This window comes from Neopsephotus bourkii, unplaced genomic scaffold (genome assembly GCF_033783945.1).
Source record: "Neopsephotus bourkii isolate Nb327-2 ecotype Australia unplaced genomic scaffold, CSIRO-AGI_Nbou_v1 NB_1634, whole genome shotgun sequence".
Classification (NCBI taxonomy): Eukaryota; Metazoa; Chordata; class Aves; order Psittaciformes; family Psittacidae; genus Neopsephotus; species Neopsephotus bourkii.
The window spans coordinates 10,218,015-10,238,940 of record NW_026902109.1 but is presented as its reverse complement, the minus strand read 5'-3'; the positions used below and the strand labels follow the sequence as shown (position 1 = coordinate 10,238,940).

Sequence of the window (20,926 nt, the reverse complement as noted above, 5' to 3'; positions counted from 1 at the left end):
CAGTCTTTATGACTCCTTGAAAACAATTACTCTTTGTTTTTCTTACTTCATTCTCTCAGATGCCACAGGAGACTTGTCCCCACCTACGAAAGTGCTTCCATACGCAGATTTGATGAGGGCAGAGTCGACAATATTAGGTCTGCTACCTCAGAGGCATTTGCTTTTGTAAAAGCAATGACTGATGAGAAGACAGCTCTACCGGTATGTTGGTCTGGCTCCCTCTGCCTCCTTTGGCAAAACCCTAAGAAAATAATGCATTCATGATCCCCAGTCTCCCACTTTGCAACTGTTAACTGGGAACATAAAGGCAAAGGGCAGGGTAGCAAGCCTTACATGATTTGAGGTTTTGTGCAGACCAACCACTAAGCTAAATATATATATTTCCTTATTTTTACTTAAGCAACTGAAAGACTCAGAGGTGCCCAAACATGACATTGTAAGAAAAAGAAACAAATATCTGCTTTTAGATTTAGTACTGTTTTCTGAATGATCCATCATCGGATCCAAATTCAGCTCCCTGGAGAGGCCTAGGCTGAGCATGATCAGTTCAGGATCATTATACTGCCACACCAGGGGAGTTGCCTGGCAGGTCCCCTGCAGTAGATTGTGATGTGTGAAGTGATATAAATCACGTGCTTTGATTTCTGGATTAGGTGTACATGTTCTGTCTGATCTTTCTGGCTGGCTGATCTTTTTGGGTTTAAAGGCAGGTTTTTACCAAATAGTTTTATAGGATCCTCAAGGGGGCTGAACCTTCACAATGAACAAAAGTCCCCAAGCTAATGAAACAACTCTCCAGGCTGTCCTGACATCATCCTACAAAAAGAAAAACCAAGCTGCTTTTCTTTGAGGCACCACCATCTGTTCGCCAGAAGCATGAGAACTGTACTTCGTAGATGGGGATGCAAGAGGTACAGCTGGGACTATAGCTGCACAAACAGCTTTGTGCACTGTCCCGCCTGCCATCCCCAGAGAGCCTCCTCCAACGTCTCTCTACGTGCTGCTTCCACCCACTGCACTTCGCTGCTGTACAGGGAATTTCCAGGTGGCTCTTTAGATGCAAAACACTGCCACAATGTGGATTATTTTGCACAGTAAGCCCACTCCAGTGGCAACAGCCCACATGGCTGTTCTTTAGAATCTGGCATAGCACTGCTCAAAGCATTGCTGGGCAATGAGTGAATTAAGTGCAAATTAATGAAATACTGTAAATCAAGCTCTAATGTCCCAGAGGGTGAGGAAAATTTGCCCAGAGAAGTGCTCTGTTCCTTCACTGCTTCTTCAGTCTCCTTAAGGTTACCATGCCCAGAGCTTAGCTCATGATTACACAAGACTCAAGTAAGTTCCATGTTAAAATGATAACTCAAAGGAAACTTGAAGTAATAATTCCACATGCTGAATGGGTATTCCAAGGCAGATTATGACCACACTATTACACATAATAGTGACTACCATACAGCAGAGAAGAAGAAACTGTTATTTGCTATCAGTGTCCTATCTGACAACATGATTTGTAATCAAGTTTCCTTAGAAGCTGTTATCATCTTTGCGCACCTTCTCCTCCACACTTGGGTGCTCAGCATACCCACAGCCTCAATGCACATTGCTGCAGGCTGACTGTACTTCTAGGAGGAGCCAGCTTCTAGTACGTTGTTTTGGCAGATACTTCTTGTTCCCTCTAACAGCCTCTTCCCACATTCCTTAGTCCAACACTTTCTGACTTCTGCCGCTCTACCAAAGCTTCTCACTGTTTTACCATGCAAAACTGAGATCATGCCAATGCTTCACAGCATCCTAAACTGTATGGCTTCACATAAGGAAGCAGAATACCACATATGTCTGGAGTGAGCTCAGCCTCAGCCCCAAAATGTTTACATTGAATGACTTGGCAGTACCGAGCAGGAAGAATAATGGTTTCATTCTCCCTCCTTTAAAAAACCTGCAAACATAATGCAAACCAATCCACTGCCAGCTTTCCTAGCTTATTGTCCACTGAGAGATGCAAAAGACATTTAAACTGATCTGTGATCATTCCTTCTAACAAACTTTTAGAAACCTTTGTTTTGATGTGAGCATCTTTGTCTTTCAGTTCAAACCTATATATATATTATTACCACAGAATCATTAGAAATGAAATTCACTTAACACAACCCCATTCCAACTCTTTTTCTTTAGACCTACAGATTGTGTCTGGATATGAAGGGGTTAAATCTGGTTTTAGCACAAATAGATATATCACTTGGTTTCAGTAGCCTTGAACTCCCCAAAATAGTTTGTTAGTAGCCATTAATCCAAATCAAATTAAAAACAGATTTATATCTGATGCTGATAAAAATGATCTTCAAACTATAACTAGAACAGTCAAAGACTGATCAAATCGGACTGATTCTCTAGAAGGAGAAATAACTCATGCATTTGACACTTGCTGTAAAGGAAGCAGCAACTGACACTGCAGAGATTGCTTGAATAGCTGTAAATTAATCAGATTTAAAGACTGCATTTGGTAATTTAATCTGTATAAGGGAACTAAGGCCTAGCTCTATCCCTATGAAAAAACATCAGACTCTGTACTTTGAAGGCCCCTGCTGGTGGCCTTGAATTGTTTTTAAAATGAGTTCTTTGTTCAAAAGATCATTCATTGTCCATAGGAGCTGAAGGTTCCCTGTTTATCTGGAGGCCCAGTCATTTCTGCCTGTTTCAGGGTCGCTCAAAGTTGCAGTGTTGGACTTGATGTACTGCAGGGCAGCACTTCTTAGGATCATTCCCTTAATATAAAAGGCTGCCATTTGACAGGAGTCAAAATTTACTGGCTTGTTATCTGAAATGTGAGGCATCTGTGGAGGGTAGAGCAGCCTTGGAAAATTCTAGATGCCCTTTCACACAGGGGAGTAATTTTTGACTGGCTAGTAAAATATCAGTAATGGCTTTCATTAATATCACTGTCATTGTCTAGATAAACTATTCTGGAGGAGACAGACTGCCTGAGTGTTTTGAAAACACTGAATTACACTAGGCAATAATTTTCCCTACTTCAGAGTGATTTTATTAGTAATAACCTACACCCCCAAAATCCATGGAAGAAATCCACAAAAGGAACTGCAGGTCTTTCCTTGGCTTCAGATCACCACCATCAAACCTGTTCAACCCTTGCACAACCAGGCACTGTTGCTGATCAGGATATTGAATCCCTATGGCTTTTTGCTTATAAAGAGTACTTACACCTGAGCCAGAAACAAGGGACATTTGAGAGCACTTGCTGGTGTGTGGCTCATAAACTGATGTAAGATACTATTTCATTGAGAGTTTATTCAATAATAAGGTATATTTTCATCCCCCCAACAGGATTCTGAGAAGATGCAGAGATTTAAGGATGCAATTGCAGCTCAGACTAATTACACTATTCTGGTAAGTAAAACACTGCTTTGCCTGAATAAGGAGTGGTTAGTTTTTTCTTCAAGAAAAGTACAAAGATACAGTCATTAACTATTTAAGCAACAGAAAATGTGGACATCTCTAAATAGGAAAGTACCTGCTATGTCACAGTTAGGAACAATTCTAACGGCCTCAATAGCATCCAAATAGCCATATTCAACTAACCTCACCTTAAAAAAGTACCTCCTGGAAAGCAAGATAACGAAGTTCTGCATTAGACATCAGTGGCAAGACCATCACTCTCGGGTACATGGGAAATATGCATCTGTGTCATAATTAGGAGTCCCAAACACAAATCAGGATTCCACAAAGCCTGGTGCTGTACAAATTAACAATTAAAAAATGGCCTCCATCTTACAGAGCTTGCAATAAAAATTTAATAAAGGGATATTTTTTATAACTATGGAAAGGATTGCAAGGGAGAACAGTATCCAGGTGAAATGAGCCTTTATTCTGTGCTCTGTGATCAACATGAAATGTTAGGCATGAAGATAACCAAGAAAATTAGCCACAGGGTATTCTAATGGGGTAAGGCAACTATACAGCCAAGAGACTTCTCAGGATGAGAAGCAAGCAAGGCTTAAAAGCAACCCACTTAACTGCTGTGTAACATGCATGAGAAATAAAACTCCAACAGCAAAATCCAGATCCCCAAAAATTAAAGGTATTTAGCCCCATAAACTATAATGTTACAGATAAGCTCAAGATACCTGTAACGCATCAGGAACTTCGGAGGTTTTTTTTTTTTTTTTCACCCTAAAAGTAACTATTCATTAATTTTCTTATGTTTTTCTTCCCTAGAGAAGTCCCTATCTGGGACCTGATCCTCAGATGGAGGTATTCCTGGTATTCCAAAGTGATATTTCTAACAAAGGTCATTAACAATGTGGGAATGATTATAGTGAGTTCTCTTTTAAGGACCTGAAGGTACTGTCTAATAAAAGGCAGAGATGATCTCCAGTGAAGAAATAAGTTTAGTATCAAACACAACCCACTTTCTCTTGATTAAAAATGAGACCATTCAGCTTTGGTAATGCTCAGCATCCCACTGTGCCTAGACAAAGCACAGATTTCCTCCACAAACGACTTAGCCAAACCACATATGAAATCAGTAAATGTTAATAACCAGTTATGTTACATGAATTTGCTACCTACAGTTTTCCCTCAGACCACTGCTTAAAAAAACCTCACATTGCTTATTACTGTTTGAATATTCATAATATTCAAGGAGTCATTCACTTCCAGAGGTGGTTTCAAAGGTATACTCAGAGCATGGTAAGGTGAAGTGTTTCTTTCAGGCAGCATTTGTTCCTGAGACTGTGAGACGAAAGAAGCAGGGAGGGCAGGGGAGGAAACAAACCAGTTTTGTGTTTCAAGCCTTGTGCTGGGAGCCCACTTCTTAGGAGCTGAGCCTCCACATGATCTATAAAGCAGAGGCAAGCCTGACTTCAGGGCAGCTATCTTACCTGAACTATCTCAGGGTAACCTCACAACGCAACATAGTTGTATGTCTACTAGGGCACAACCAATGAAGTTTATTTTTAAATAAAAAATTTCCATAAAATCCCCCCTCCACGTTATTTCAGTTCCAGAAACTGTCATAAAATCCAGCCTCCAGTGCAGCCCATGGGCAGGATATTAGAATCACCACTGGAAAATTAATTTATCTTTAAATTTAAGAAGCCCTCCAGGTATTTCTATTCACCAAGCTCCCCCTTATTTCTCAAAAAAGTATAATGCAATTGTGGTGCCTTTAAACTATGGGCAAGACTTACATGGTCTGACTAAATCATGTGTAACAGACTGAAATGCAATAGATCCGAAGAGAAACAAAAAGAATCTACTTTGTAAAACAAAAAACAATCTAATGATTTTATTTCCCCTCGTTAGGGCTCACTAGTAGCATTGCTATCTTAAATGTGGAGCTCTCAAATTCAATTTAGCACACTTTTTTCCTAAGCGTTGACTCACAGTTTATTTCGTTAGCCTGTCTCGGGCTCTCTTCAGACATGACAGTGATCTATGTTGCAAAAATGTCATTGCTAACAGCCTTATAAATCTTGTGTGATGGCAAAATATTTCCTTTGATTATCAAGTCAGTTTCCCTCTATGGGAAAAACAGCATAAACACTGCCCTGATGTCCAATACTTTTTTGCAAGCATCCTTGCTTCATCTGGGCTGATGAACAAATAGCCCATTTACCAGTGGGTGCCTACTCCTTAATAAGCCAAACAAGATTATGCAATCCCAGCCCCCTGCAACAAGCACTTATTACTGGTTAGAATGATTCTCCTCTTAAGAGAAGAAGCAAACTTGCACATCTTTTTTTTTTTTTCAATCCCCCCCTGAAGAGGAAAACCGAGCCTATGCTCTTTTTCAAATCCTGCCTTCTCTCAGGTTGCTTATTTCCCTTGTTATGAGGGGCCTGTGCCACAAAGAGATCAGTTCTGCTCTCAGTGTAGTGCAATGTCCCTTATTCAACATTCCCTTCCTACATGACTTCAGCCTGTTACCAGACATGAGCTCAATCCTCATAATCAATGCTCTCACCAGCATAGAATAAACCCAGACTGAATGATTTTAAATGTGTATTTTAATCTCAGGCAATTCCTGACCAGTTGGAACAAATTTTGATCTGGTTTCCTAAAGAAACAAAACTCTGTAACTATCATGCCTGCCCACCTCCCACTATTGACTTTTGATCTCATTAGCCATCTTCAATGACATTTGCCAGCAGGGAAAGATCTTAAGCTAGAAAATTCCTTAAGTCTACAGCATTAGGTGGGTGATAAAGCAGAGAAACCCAAGCACAGCAGGCTCATGGCAGAAAGACTGGACTGCAGGCTGGGCAGTAGTTCTTGTGAGCTGGCTAGCTGGCTACCAGTGTTCTCTTGCTGCTAACATTCAGCCACTGCACATGCTGCCAGCCACCTCACCTGTAGCCATGAGGCAGGAGATGAAATATGGGACATTCTGGAGCAGGGCTTGGGGGCAAGCATGTCTGGTTCTGTGCTGGGGATGATGATGAGTAGACACATGGGCAAGCACAGGATGGCAAGTAGACTCCTGCTAAATCTGTTTCAGACATCTACAAGACCTTTAGTTCTAAATTCTATGGAATGACACCTGGCTTTACCTGCCAGAGTGAAACGCAGGCAGCTAGGCAATAAAAGAGTAATTTTTTTTCTAATGTGGAGGTGTTTTAGAGCCTATCTTGAAATATAATCCAAGAGATGAACAGGAAATTCCAAAACACACTTAGAGATATCTGGTGTCCCATATGCTCCCCTCAGCAGCTTTGGAATCCCAGCCCATGATATTCAGCTCTGATTGAAGATGAAAGCCCAGGACACCAGATGACATCAGTACATAATACATCTCAAGACCATCTCCTTCTTAATTGTTAACATCTTCAGAATTTATAGATACTGATCACCACAGCAAAGTATATACCTCAGAGTAACATCTGAACATCACAGGCATCACATCACTCAAACCAAGTTCATTAACTCTGACCAGAATACAAGGCAGTAACAGACAAGAAAATATCTCCACACTCAGTTAAATGCTGGTGTCTGATCACATTGTACACAGGCTATTACTGGAATGGCAATAGACAATCATCTGCTGGGGCTCAGAGAGGTGGCACGGGAGCACTTCAAGGAACTGCCAGAGATATTTACGGATGAGACATATTTGACAAGCAATCGATTCATCCTCTCAACCAGCCAGGTGAGTTTCTCCTGTTCACTGGTCTTGCTAAGTAAAGGTTAATTTGTTTGTGTTCTGCCAGACCTTGTAGTTCACAGTGAGCACAATGTAAAACCCAACCAACCAACAAACCTAGTGCCACCAAGAGCCATCAAAAAATCCACAAAATTCTCCAGATTTTTAAGCCAGTTTTGGTTCATTCCACACAGTTTGCACTGTAAATACTGACTAAGGTTATCGCTTCGTTGGTGACATCCCAAAGCCCTTCCCAGAAATTCTGAAAATGCACACAAACAAGCTCAGTAAAATTTGCATGAGGGGTCAGTGTTTCCTCACCTTCCAAACTACGCATCTTCCCATTCTCTTTCTTCCCCCCTTCCCCAAAGGTGACAGCTCTATCCAGAATTCTGTACCCCAGGAAAAGTACAGCAACACACCAGACAGGCTGCCACTCTGGGAAACATAAGCCAACAACCATGAGAAAACTTTATTCTTAAAAGTAACTGTGTTTGAAATCTTTGAGAGCCTTCAGTTATTCAGTGTAAGACGGCAACACGCACAGGCGTGCATCTTGGATTTACAGGCATTTTAGACGTGTGGATTTACAGTTATTTGCAACTATACTGAGATATGTTGACTGTAAGAGTCAACGTTTATACATTTAATGTTCTGAATAATGAAACATCCTTACAGCATACAGCCTAAGAATAAAACGCTAAAAATTAAATGTTTCATTGCACATAGTAGTAGCAGTCCTAATGAAAGAAGAAATCTATGTAGGAATTAATTTACTGAAACACTAACCTAACTGCACAGATTAGAACTATTCAACAAAAGAGACTTATAATATCACGCTACAGCATAAAGCCTTAATAAGTAATTTGATCTTGCCATAATGTTTGTAGGCTTTCAGACATGAGTGAATATGACCAACATACTACTACATAAATTCTCCAAGAAACTATCCATGAGCAAAGAGTGCCTCTGAATAGCTTTATGGCCTTGGGCTGCTGCACAGCAAATTTATCTGACAATTCTATGGCTCTATTAGCAGGACTAATGGCTTGTTCTACACCATTAAAAAGCCAAATGTTATTTGTGAAGGCCCATGTACACAAAGACTGAAACATACAGATTTCTGACACATCTTTCGCTTTCTGCAGGAGAAAGTGTTTCACTCCTGTATTATACCATGATTAAACTGAGATGTAATAGAAAAGTAGCACCGAAATGCATTAAAGCATGTTTTTATACAACACCAAAATTATAAATTATCATTAAAAATGGACAATATTAATTTCTATGATTAGAGTCTTCGCACTACAAGTATAACATAACCATAAGATAACCTTAACATTAAAAACCTCAGAGAAGTTTTATGTATCATAATTTTGTATATCAGAATTTCACATAGCCTTAAAAATTCCCTATCAGTAGAAAAGCTTATAGCTGTTACAGGTCTACAGAAAGTGAGCAAAGAAATACCATATTCACTTTAAATTATACCCATTTTCAAACTGTGGCAAACAAACAGAGCAACCAAATTCTATAGTGAGATCAACCTTTACCTTCTAAGTGTCAGTTTCTAGTACCAGACTTCTGAAGGCAGTGATACTGCACAGGGGGAACTCACCACATTTCTAGGACTTGTAGCTTTTGTTTATCTTTTTCCTCATTGCTAACCAGCTGATTTCAGTTGCCCTGATTAATTAGAGATCACTCCTTACCTTCTCCCTGCAACCAGGTCCCAACTACTATGGAAATGTTCTGCTGCTATGGGCCTGTGGTGCCCAATGGTTATGGGGCATGTTATAACCCTCAACCAGAGCATATATTATTCTGCATCTCAAGCTTTAAAGACTGTAAAGAAACCTCCTCAGACATGTTTGCAAAAGCTGTGGAAGAAAGTCTCCTAGAAGTGAGAGATCTGTGCAACAAGTGCAGTTCCACTGTGGCAAAGCCACTTGCTAAACAAGAAGCAGCCACACAGCTGCAGAGTGACCGCAAGCTCTGAAAGGCTGTGAGAAATATTCTCCTGAATCCACCTGATGAAGAAGCAATGACACAGTCTTTCAAAGGCAAGATAGTACTAGTAATACCTTAGTGTAGAACCAAAATGTCATTTGTTTTACATTGCTGCCAACATTTAAAACGCTGTATGTACTAAATCTAACATTTCTCACTTGAAACCTCACCAGGCAAAAAGGCTTGGTCTCACCGGTTGAAATGAAGGAGGAAGTAATACAAGCATGTGTTGTACTACCACTTCTAACCATAATTAACTTCTGCCATTTTATCACCTAAAGAATTGAGTAAGTTTGTGTATGACATAAATTAAACACTAAGGCACACCAATTAGTTAATATTCCCTGCAAGTAGTTCTAAAATATGCATATCTATTCCTGCAAGGTTTGCATGTAGAGGAAAAAAAAATACAAAGACATTTCCCCTATTGGGAATGTTGAAATAAACACTGTAAATAATAGGCTGATGCCATTAAATCTTGAAAATTTGCATGAAAACTATTTAATTCCACCATTCTATTTACTATGTAAGGAAAACGTTTGAGAGTTCCCACCTTGTATTTCCACAGACAGATTTCCACTTGTGTTTGCATGCTCCCCCAATATAGAAATGCTGCAGAAATAGTTTAGTATTTATTCTGGTGTGCACTGGCCTCAAGCACAGTACTATTCTGAAAGCAGCATATTGGAGAGAAGATCCATCATCACAGAGAGCTGTGAGAATTTTGTCTGTAATGAATTGACTTAATTATTTCATTCTATCAGTGAGCAAAATCCAATCTGACAGAGAGGCAAAGCACAAAGCATAAGTGCAATTCAATCCTACTCTAGACCTTTTTTGTTTGCACAGGAATGAATTTAGTCACTGTGACTAGCAGGAATGTGTATGCAACCAAACAAAATCAAAGAGCAATAAATTACTAGAATGAAGAGCAAACTTGCAATATAAAGAAGTCTCCAAGATAGTGCTATAAATACCAGTTTAAGAGTACTGGTACTCATATCACCTTTGCATCAACCCATCTGGGAGGGATTTATATTTTATATTTTTAATAGTAGATGTAGGGTATCATATTCTGCAATAGACAGTAAATTCAATCAGGAAAATAATATGGTATCTCGTAATTCCCATAGTCTGCTAGTGTTATCGTGAGGTTTTTCTCTTTATCTCTTTCATTCCCTACAAATCCTTCAAAGGACTGACAGTTTCAGGCACTTTCGAGCTGAAATATGTTACCTTGCTTAGAGGTGTTCAGTCATCATTGTTAGAACACAACTTACTGTCTAAAAGAACATGCACTAACTCCAGTGAGGGTCCTTTGCTAGGCAAGCTGGAGCATACTTGGAAGCCTGGCCAGGGACTGCTTACCTGCCTGTGGAGAAGTGTAGATGTTTCTTCTTCCTTTATAGACTGAACAATCACATGCTTAAGCACCCCCAAGCCTAAGAGCAGGAGAATAGATTTATTACAATAAACTTGAAGGGCAGATATGTTTCTGTTCGAGAATTCTAGATACAGATTCAATAGATCATATACATCCATGCTTATTTTACTGGCTCTTTGGCATTGTGTACATGCAATTAAGCAGTCTGCTGGATAAAGGCTACCCACAACCCCATATATGAAAGCACAGTGGGCCTGATAATCAGTTGGAGCTCAATCAAAAGTCAGCTATGTTGGAGCAAATCAACCGTGATGACTTATAGTGACGGAAAGCTGGGCTCATTTTTTTAAGTTAATGCATACACTTAAAAATATGTATGTTTTATTACTCCATGAGCTGTGGTTCAAACCAAAGACAAAATCTATTTTTAGATTGTGTAAATAATATTCTGGCTTAAAAGCTGTCCCAAAGTGAAAAACGGTTAAACAAGCAAGAACACCGTTAGACTGTTAGTCCAACCAAGTGTTCACTTAATGAATATACTGTTCAAAACATGACTTTAAATTGTTCCTATACTATAATTATGAAAATTACTTTGAAACTTTCCCAGTAATTTTGCTTTGTTCAGTGTCATGTCACTACAAATGCATTCTGCATTTTCAACATAAATGTAACACTACAATTTTTTCATAGAATTGTATGTCTAAAATTATAACCATATAAGGACATAAAAATGCTGTGAATAGTTATTTGATTATTAATTTGCCTCTAATGAAACACATAATTTTATTTTGCATTCTTAGTTCCATGGGTACTGATACTTATTTGCAAATATTACCTGTGTTTTCATTTTACTTCTTTGGCTGGAATTACAACAGCAGCTCATGCACTGTACTCACCACACAGCCACTGAGAATTCAGGCAGACACTATGAGCACACCAGTTTATCATTAAGCATCCCTTCCTTGTCTACAGCTGCCATAACGGGTGTTTTGGATTCTCCAGCACTGGAAACTGATAATGGAAAATACTAACACTATATTTTTACTTGAGGAAGAAATGAACGATCACTCATACTTCTTATTTATTTAGCTAACAACCATTCCATACTTGTATCTCAGATACTTAGTGAGCTGCTTTTAGTATTCAGCTTGAGTGCCTGAATGAGCAGCTTCACTGAACTCGGTCCCTGCAGAGGAAGGCATTTGTGTACCTCAGCTAATACGCATTAAAAGTAGTATCTGCAAAGTACCAGACTTTGTTCAAGAGACTTCAGACTCAGTTCAGGTATGTTTAAATTGGAGGGTCCTGGTTAAATCACGGATAAAATTCATGGCACAGGGCATTATGAATTTTTGTGTTTGCCAGCAGGAGCTTCATAAGGGACTAGGCTGCTTCTCAGTTAACAGAACCCTCTACAGAATCCATGTGGTATGGTCCCATTTCAGGAAACAGGCACTTTTCTTAGGTTTTTATTTTAAAATACATGTATTATACAACTTAAGTTCTCTCCTGAAAAATACACAGCCTGTGCACATGCATTTATGGAAATCAAATGTGAGGATTTTAAAATGTTTCCAAACAGAAGATTATGGAATAGATTGTTCATCATGAAAAGGGAGAAAATCTTCATCAATGAGCTATGTGTAATTTCATTAATATAAGAATCTGTGGTTGCCTCATCCCTAGCAGTGTTCAAGGCCAGGTTGGATGGAGCTTTGAGCAACCTGGTCTAGTTAAAGGTGGCTTTACTCATGACAGGCAGCTGGAACTGGATGATCTTTAAGGTCCCTTCCAACCTAAACCATTTGAGGTTTCTATGAAGTGGCAATGATTTAATGAGACCTCTCAGTGGTACTGGGATCGTACAAACCCTGCACAAGCGACTTTTAAGAAGGTAATGGTTTCACTCTCTCTGTAGGGGTACACCCATGTGTAGAAATGGGATGTAGAAATTAAAAAGACAATATTTGTGAATATTTATATTCACAGTAAACAAAAGCAAAAGGAACTTGACTTCCAAGTGGTGGTGTTTCGGGGTGAGACCCTGATCTCAACCCCCTGAGCACTCCTGTGCGATCCATAGCTGAGCAAGACGTGGTTGTGACTTACAGCTGAACTTCTGATGTATGGGTTGCAAAGACAAAAATATTTTAGTGATACTTTTATTTTTATACAATAGTATAGATTTATGACAAATGTAAATGTGTATTTACAGCACACTGTTTCTGTTACGTTTTGTGCTCTACTGAGATATATTTATCTGTCTATATTAATGTATGTGACCTGAAGAGTACGCTGGTGACACAAATTCAGCTTATGTAAAGATGTTGTTCCACACCGCCAATAAAAACGACCAGAGCGAAGACCTTGTTGCCTTTCTGTGTCAGGCAGCCCCTGCCCCACAAGCTCCTTGACCCCACCATGCTGCACGGGAGCCCATGGGCCTCTCAAGGGAGGGACATCCGGAAAGCACTGGTAATGGCCCCTAATGGGCAGTACCGCAGGGTGTCAGCACAGGGTGGCTCACAGCCTGTGAAGGGAGGCTCTACCAGTCACATTATGTGCATGACAAAGGAAAGAGCTGGTTCTTCAACACGCCTCAGAAAGAACAGACACTTCCATCTTTCACATTTGCTAAAATTAGCTTGTATTACAGTGTGTATATATTTTTCTTCTACAGTTACACAAACCTCATTAAAACCCGTTTGAAATAAACTTGTAAACCAAAGGTGAAAATGTTTAAGCTCAAATTTAGCTATAAAGCAAAGTACTGGGGAGTACAAAGTAATTTTTGCTCCTTACAGCTCAACCTGAATGCCCAGCCATCAGCCTAAGGCGGGCAGCAGGCACCTCGGCTCAGGGGCAGCTGAGCTGCTTTGGAGCGGGGCTCACCCCAACTGGTCCCGCTTGCAGCCCGACTCCTTCCATTGGGCACTAACCGGGCTGTGCAGCTCAGAGCATTGCCCCAGGGCTTGAAAGGGCCTCATCACAGGTCTGGCAGAGGAGCAGCGCCTCAGAGTATTGCAGGGTTAGCTAGCACCGAAGGTAAATCAAATTGTATGCATGCCTGTATGACGTAAAGTATTCGCATAAATAACATTTTGTGATTATAAAGGCTTTAGATCACATTTTAGATGTGTCCAATAAGAGAAAGGTAAACTCAGTAACAGAAAAAACACTATTTGCTTGACACTAGAAACTTACAAAGAGCATGAGTTAATGCAATATCTGTGCTACTGGCAACTCATTTAGATTTTCTTACTGGGGTTGCTAGGTCTTTGCAATGTACCCGTCATGGACCAAGAGAGTCCAGGCCTCAACCTAGAGAAACTAGTAGATTTGGGTGTTTTTTTTCTAATTTAGAGTTGACAATACAGTGATGTCATCTCTCTCACCCATTTTATAAATGTGAATTGATTGCCAGAGATTGCCCCAGAAGTCTGCTAGGAAGCAGTGAAAGCCACCTTCCGAGGATGACACAACAGCAGCAGAAGCTGATGGCATGCTGCTTTATGAACCAGACTCCTTTTTCAGCCACTTTCTGTAGTTTGGCAATAAGTTGAATTAAAATGCTGCAAAGAGCTGTCACAGATGGACGCAGTCAGGTTAAATGTTTGAGGACCACCAACTCCTGCAAATCATACAGCTACAGCGGAACCAGGACAGAGGAACTGCTAACCCTACCTGCCAAAATAGCTGATGTGGGTTGGTCAGTATGGGGTCTCCGGCTTAACACATCATAGCTGATAAAAACTGGGAAAGGTGAGGTCCCAACTGCCAACTGTACAGGAAATCTGCTTCTGCCTTGTAAAACAAGTCAACAGAGTAAGATGAATTAAAAAGTATGTACATCTTTGGGGGGCCCAGGCAGAACCATGTAGCATTTCTGTGTTGCTGGAATTGCATTATCAGCCAGTTCTCTTATTTCTCCAGTTCTGACTAATTTACAACCCTATACAATGCAACATAATAAACCCCAAAAGCACATAATTTATCTAAACAAATACGTGGGTTAAGAGAGAATTTTGTCCCTTCTGGTTTGATTCTCAGGTTCACAAAATCTCTAATGTCCTGAGGAATTACTCTTTCAGTAGAAGCAAAATGAATTATGCGTCAATGAACAATTGGGTTATCAAGGTTGTTCACTTAATGTTCCAGCTGTTCCATAGCACCATCTTAACATTTATTGGAGATTTCTTTTGAATTTAGCCTTATTCCATGGTACTTACAAATAAATACATTGCATTTCTTATGGCTGCTGTGCCAGTTAATAGCAAATACAAGTACATAATGAATTTCTTGCCTTTTACTGCTAGAATGAGAAATGACAGAGGGTGGAGGCTCCATTCAAAGGAGATACATTAATGTAATAATAGTGAAGCCAAAGATCAAAGCTGATAGGACTTGTGGGGAATTTTGTACAGCACCTAACTACATTAACACTGTTTTTCACTCTTTGCCCTCCTAAGTGCTCAAGCTTAGAGGAAATTCAGAGGAAATGAAGCAATACTGTACTGGCCACTGCTTTGCCCTTTTCCACCTGCTCTGCAAGCAGATGAACATCAGCTTATTCTGAAACAGATACCAGAGTGGAACACTGCAGAGCTGGTGGTCAACGGCAAGACCGTATTTCACTGCAGCATTAATGATCTGGATTTTGGAGAGTAGAGACTTTCATTCATTGCAGTCTCTTACTCAAAGCACTTACATTCTGAACTGAGTGCTTCCTAGACATAAACAGCCAGTTTCTGTCAACATTAACACTTTAAAGCTCTGCACTCCTTTATGTTGGAGGTAATTTGAAGGGCATAGTCAGGAAGAGAGGATGATTTGGGAGTTAAGGCCATGCTTGGGAAAGCGCCTTTTGGGGCCTTCTCGTATGCACCAGCACACAGTGACAAGAAAACCTGCTAGGTTTTAGTCCGCAGAGATATTAGAGTATCTTTTTGCTTTCAAAATAGTTCATGCCATATTTTGCTTGGGCCTTAGTTTATGTGGGTTTTTTGTCTTCCCTCTTTCCCTCCCCAGCAAAACACAGGTAACACCATGCCAGTGCCTCACACAGAACGATTTCTTTTTAATCATTCTTTGCTGTAGGTGAGGTGAGGAGCTCAGGGCTCAAGTTTTCTCATCTCCTGTGTAAGTGGCTTCCAGAGAAAGGCTGCAAGTTACTGCTTCTCATCTCCCCACTTTTCAACAGCCTCTCTAGGGCTGGCGACTGGAGTTGTGGAGAAAGCAAAAAACTGACCAAGGATTCCCAGGACATTTCCAACACAACTTTCAGGTTGGTTTTATCTTCTTGACAGGGAGACAGACAAGCCAGGAACCAGGAGATTTCAGCTGTAAATGTCTTCCCACAAGATACACTGGGTTTTCTGGATTACACTAGACAGTGACGTCCTGACTTAATAGGCCATGCTACCAGCTGCTGAACTGCCTGCACTGCTGCATTCATTTCTTTCTCTGTTTCAAATCCAGATCAAAGCTAAATCGATCTCAGCTTGTACAGCTAACCAGGGTAAAGCCAAGCTGGGTCCAAGTACTATGAGGGAAAATGCAAAGGAATGTAGATGTTAGGGAACGAAACATAAATGTAAAATGAGAATAAATTTACTTGCACATACTTTGTAAGTTGTGTTTTTCCTCCTCTGGGAGGTGATGGCAAGTTGTATCCACTCTGTGGAGAAGCCAGAAGAGCAGCATTAAATGCTTACTGATTTACAGGGACCCATTCCCCTTTACCTTGGTTTTGTCAGGTGATTTACTTGCAATACAAAGATATTAGAAATGTCAGGATACAGTCGGATACAGTCTTTACACTTCTAGGTCATTTAATGAAGCTCTATGTAATCTTGCTCGTTGCATCCAATGTGTCAACCAAATAAGAACATATACCACCTTTTCCAGAACCAGTCATACATTACCACCCTGAATATTACAAATTCATATAGAACTCTGACATGCATGTAGTTATAATAATTTTATTGTAATTAAAAGAAGCATGAAGCTCCTGGATATCTTTCATTCTTTCAACTTCTAGAAAGTTTCCTATGTCAAAGACAGCAATTTCAAAGTCATTCATAGCTGATGATTAACCCATACATATTCACACAGATGTGCCGGTTCCAATCTTCTCTTGGCCAGAAATGTCTCAGGATATTCGTGCATCTTTAGACACAGCCCAAAGGTATAAAGAGAAAAAAGTTGGCATAGCCATAAGGACAGGATTAAAGATGACTTCGTGCCACCACAACTGATATTCCAGTAATGGAATGCTGCTTTTTTCTTTCTATTTCCCCTCCCCCCAGATAACTCAAGTATGAAAGTTTCTTTTTTGCTCCTGATCTGTCAACATATACTCTCAACCTCAACTTCATTTAAAAAAACACTTCTGAGACCGGAGAATTCAGCAGTTTGCAAAAAGCCATACTCCAGAATGGTGGTTGTGCCAGGAAAGGCTGGACCACATGAACCTGATATTACATGATTCTACCCTGAGTGATTTTCTCTTTGGCTCATAATTACTTATGAAAGAAAGGTTAGTCTTCGCATCCCAACAGAGTGGTCTGAATAAAGAAACATGGCATTTGTTAAGGCTCAGGTGTGCTAGGCAGCAAAGCTGTAGTTTCTAGTGCAGCTGCAGGAGAGATAGGCTGTCCAGCATAAAACCAAAGAATCACTTGGTATCTCCTATCAGCTGCAACCTGCAGGGAGACAGCTGCAGTTATAAATAAACAAACCACATTTTCAGCAACACTGATTTATCACAAAACTGCTATCAAAATAACACAATTACAGTGTTCAAATATAGTCCCTTTCCTGTGACCTGTAGATGACAGAGGGATTATAACATTATTTGGTGAGGAAAAAAAAATACTCAAAAAGTCAAGAGAAACAGAAACTATTGTCACTTTAGAAGTCTGAAACACGTTTGTGCTCTGAAACTCTGGCATGACAAGGTTAGAAAGTGGACACATGCAGACTGATCTGTATTGAGAAGATCAATACAATTAAGCTTGGCACAGGTCACAAAGGCACTGCGTGCATTCACAGAAAGCAGACAGGGATTTCAGCATCTGGCCCACTCTAGTTCTGCCCAGGACAGCAGCAAGTTTGTTCACACCCTGCTGTAACCCTGACCCCGTAACTACTGTCCTGTCCTGCACTGCAGCCCAGCTCCAGCCTTCAGCCCCAGTGCAGCCCTCAGCACAGGGAGGGGCTTTAAAACAAACCCACCCTACTGCATTTGCCAGTGGGAAACCAACAGATGGCCTTGTGCTCTGGCAGTAAATTGTCTATTGGCCTCCTAGGTAATTGAAAATTAATTAGATAAAGTTAGTTTAAGTAATGTCAATTCTTTGCTCCCCAAACCCCTCAGACTTCTTGAGCACAGAACACCCTGAACATCAATCGAAACACTCCAGGCAGTCACCAATGTGACTAGTTCGGTTTTTTTAAAACTAAGGTTTTTTGCTGCATTCAGTGCCTTCTGCACCATCACCCTGTGGACACTTCTGACACACCTCCAAGTCAGAGTGACAGCAGTTGTGTAGGGAGATATTAAGCCTTAATAGATCAACACGGAATAAATACAAACAAACTTTGAGGAACACAAGGCTTCAGGGTGAAAAAAGGAGCAGCAAACTTCAAGTATGGCTTGAGAACAACTGCTCTCACTTTTCTTTAAAGTGATACTACAGCCAAATCGTGAAAGATCAGAAACAGATGAAAAAGATTTTTAATATGATGATGAGATATCCTCCAGTGAGATTAAAAATTAGCTCCATCAGACATTTTTGAACACAGACAGCTAGAATGCATCAAGAAATCTCAAGCCCTGTTATTGTGCTTTTGTTACAGGAGGGAAAAACAAATACAAACTTGAAGTAGCCCTTTCAGTTTGGTACTCATCCCCCAAATGCTACTTGTGATTAGTTGCCATGGCACTAGCAGAAAGCTGGCTATTTGAAGGTAGCCAATTGGACAAAGGCATTTCAGGGTTTTATATGTGAAACAACCACTTTTTTTTCCTCAAAGTCTCCCTCATTTTTAAACAGATTATCTGCCCCACAGATAATCATGGCCATTTGAAAGCTGAACCTAGCCTGCAAGTCCTCTCTACAATGTCTTTCACCCAGCCTATTGTGACAAAGTCAAATCAGGAGGAAGAAAACAGTGGCAGCAAATTATTCCAGTAGTAACACCAACTAAATTACTGTGCAGCTTTTATGCTTTGACTAATTGTCTCATTAAGACACATTTCTGATCACTGAAATGGATCTCAAGTATTATTAATCACTGAAAAAATTGTACCGCTAAGAGCCTCTCTCCCTCCTATCCTTGGCACTATTTGCAATGGAAAATACACATAGGCCCCCATTGATTGGAGCCCCGCTGCTGCACAGTTGGCAGTCAAAGGTACTAATGGCACAATAACACAATAGAGCTAAAATAGTTTGCCTTTCAGAGTAACAATCTCTTATAACACGATTAAGCTCTATGATGTGCATTCCCTTATGTTTTGCAAATGGCTCAAAAAGATCTGACAGTTTTTCCAGCAACTTCTTCAAAAGGGGAGGGAAAATAAAAAAAATCATTAGCTATCAAGAAACAAATTAATACCATTTGATACATTAAGGTGAAAACAACTGCACCAGGCACAGGCTGCACAGCAGCATGGTTGGGTGGCACCCAGTCCACCCCCCCTTGCAGAACACATCTCCAAAGTTTTGAGAGGCCAGCCCAATCAAATGTGCCTGAGTTTGTCACATTTAATTGCAGAGGCTTTATTGAAGCACTTAGTTTAGGAGCTGGCTTGCCCTGGGCTACCTCTGTAACAGACGACGAGAGGCATCTCCACAGAGCAACACAGTCTACCAAGTATAGACTGTGGGATCCCTGAGCTCCTTTTAGGTACTTTTTTGGTGTTTGGTGTCAAACAGTAGGAAGAGAGATGAAGCTTCTTCTGCATACGAGGAGAACATTTAAAAAGGAGCAAGCCATCATTATCTAGCACACTACTGACATACTCTTTACATTCTCAGCACACAGGAAGATTTTTCTCTTGCCCATCACTGCCAACAGTTGCACAAGCCATACATCTCAAAGAAACACTTCCCCTTATAAGTGCTGAAGGCATTTATACCACACATTACCATATTAAAGACGGCAGCTACTTAATTATCAAGTAGCTTGTTCTCAGAAGCCTAATGGCAAAGTGGCACAGCTATTGCTAGGAGAGGTGTACACTTTCATGGTGGCCAGCCTGATCAAAACCACCCTACAATGGACTTGGGAGTTCTTTTGCAGTGACGGAAGTGGTGCATGGGAAGGAAATCACTCCATACAATTACTCAAGAAGAGTTGAAAAGGTGCTATTTATTCTCAGACATGTTCTGCTTGGTTTAAAGTGACTGTACAATGGTAATCATCAGCTTCCCATGGGTGCACTTCTAATAGTGTAGTTGGAAAAATAAAGTAACATACAGCTGATAATGGCACAATTCTTGGACAAGAGTTTGAACTTCATTAGAGGAACAAACTTGAATTATTTTAATTGTTGGCTTGTTTGCTTTTTTGTTGGTTTGGGTTTTATTAAAAATAAATAAAAAAAAAATCAGTGATACCATACATAAATTTCCTTCCTGTTCATTTGCATACTGGCCATTCAGTACCATGATATTAAACACAGCACTAAAAACTTCCATACCTCGTTTTTACACATTAAGAGAAAGCCCATGACAGATTCACTTTATAGTGTGCAGGAAATCACATATCTATCTCCTGCATCTGAAATGGAGATACCAGCTCTGAGTCTCAGATTTTGTGTTTTCCAGTTCTCCAGTGAAAAGTGCTTTAAAACTCGTTGTACAGCACTCTGCTGTTGGTGTGGGGAAATGCTTTATTCCGGTGACTTACTTTTTAAAATGAATTGATTTTCAGCTCCAAAGAGAGGGACAAAGCGGTTCTCCTGGTTTTAACTGCTGCTTTCAACTGCTCGGAACTCTTTTGGTTATTTTAAGGTATTTTTGTTTAAAATACCCAGAACATTCCCTATCAATGCCCATGAGTTATAAGTGGAGAACAGCCCACAGAAGACATGCTGGATTCTTTTGCTCTGTCAAGGAACATATTTACAAGGCTCAACTCAGCATAGGCTCATTCCAGTGACAGACAAGATGCATTACTAATTAAGATTAATTTGAAATGTGGCCATTTACTTGCTACAACTTTCAGTTTAGATCAATTTTGTCAGGCAGTTTTAAGACAAGACAGGGTTGCTCTGCACCCACATACATAGGTGTTATTCAGACACAAACATTTCCTCTCATACATGTGTACATGTGAATGTACCAAGGCGGCATTCACCA

The 20,926-nt window shown here is 40.2% G+C and overlaps 2 protein-coding genes and 1 long non-coding RNA gene across 3 annotated transcripts in view; all 3 read left to right on the top strand.

Annotated features, from left to right (window-relative positions):
* CHAT (choline O-acetyltransferase) overlaps positions 1-12,921 on the top strand; it is a 35,523-nt gene extending 22,602 nt beyond the window's left edge. The window contains exons 12-15 of the mRNA XM_061373774.1: positions 60-201; positions 3,343-3,405; positions 7,028-7,165; positions 8,889-12,921. Of these exons, the coding sequence (XP_061229758.1) occupies positions 60-201; positions 3,343-3,405; positions 7,028-7,165; positions 8,889-9,158 (613 nt within the window). The 3' untranslated portion in view covers positions 9,159-12,921. The remainder of the gene's footprint in view (positions 1-59; positions 202-3,342; positions 3,406-7,027; positions 7,166-8,888) is intronic.
* Positions 1-20,926, top strand: part of LOC133223239 (uncharacterized) — a 318,819-nt gene that overhangs the window by 173,748 nt on the left and 124,145 nt on the right. The window lies entirely within an intron of this gene.
* Positions 13,851-16,278, top strand: CUNH10orf53 (chromosome unknown C10orf53 homolog). The gene is made up of 3 exons (XM_061373808.1): positions 13,851-13,899; positions 15,112-15,220; positions 16,189-16,278. Exons 1-3 carry the CDS (start codon positions 13,851-13,853, stop codon positions 16,271-16,273), a joined length of 243 nt encoding a protein of 80 aa, XP_061229792.1. The 3' UTR covers positions 16,274-16,278.

Bases quoted from the DNA above. Each gene is read 5' to 3' on its own strand.
- CUNH10orf53 (XM_061373808.1), top strand. From the start codon at position 13,851: ATGGACCAAGAGAGTCCAGGCCTCAACCTAGAGAAACTAGTAGATTTG. The intron at 13,900-15,111 runs GTGTTTTTTTTC...CTCTGCAAGCAG, and splicing joins AGAGAAACTAGTAGATTTGG to ATGAACATCAGCTTATTCTG. The intron at 15,221-16,188 runs GTAGAGACTTTC...ATACTTTGTAAG, and splicing joins AATGATCTGGATTTTGGAGA to TTGTGTTTTTCCTCCTCTGG.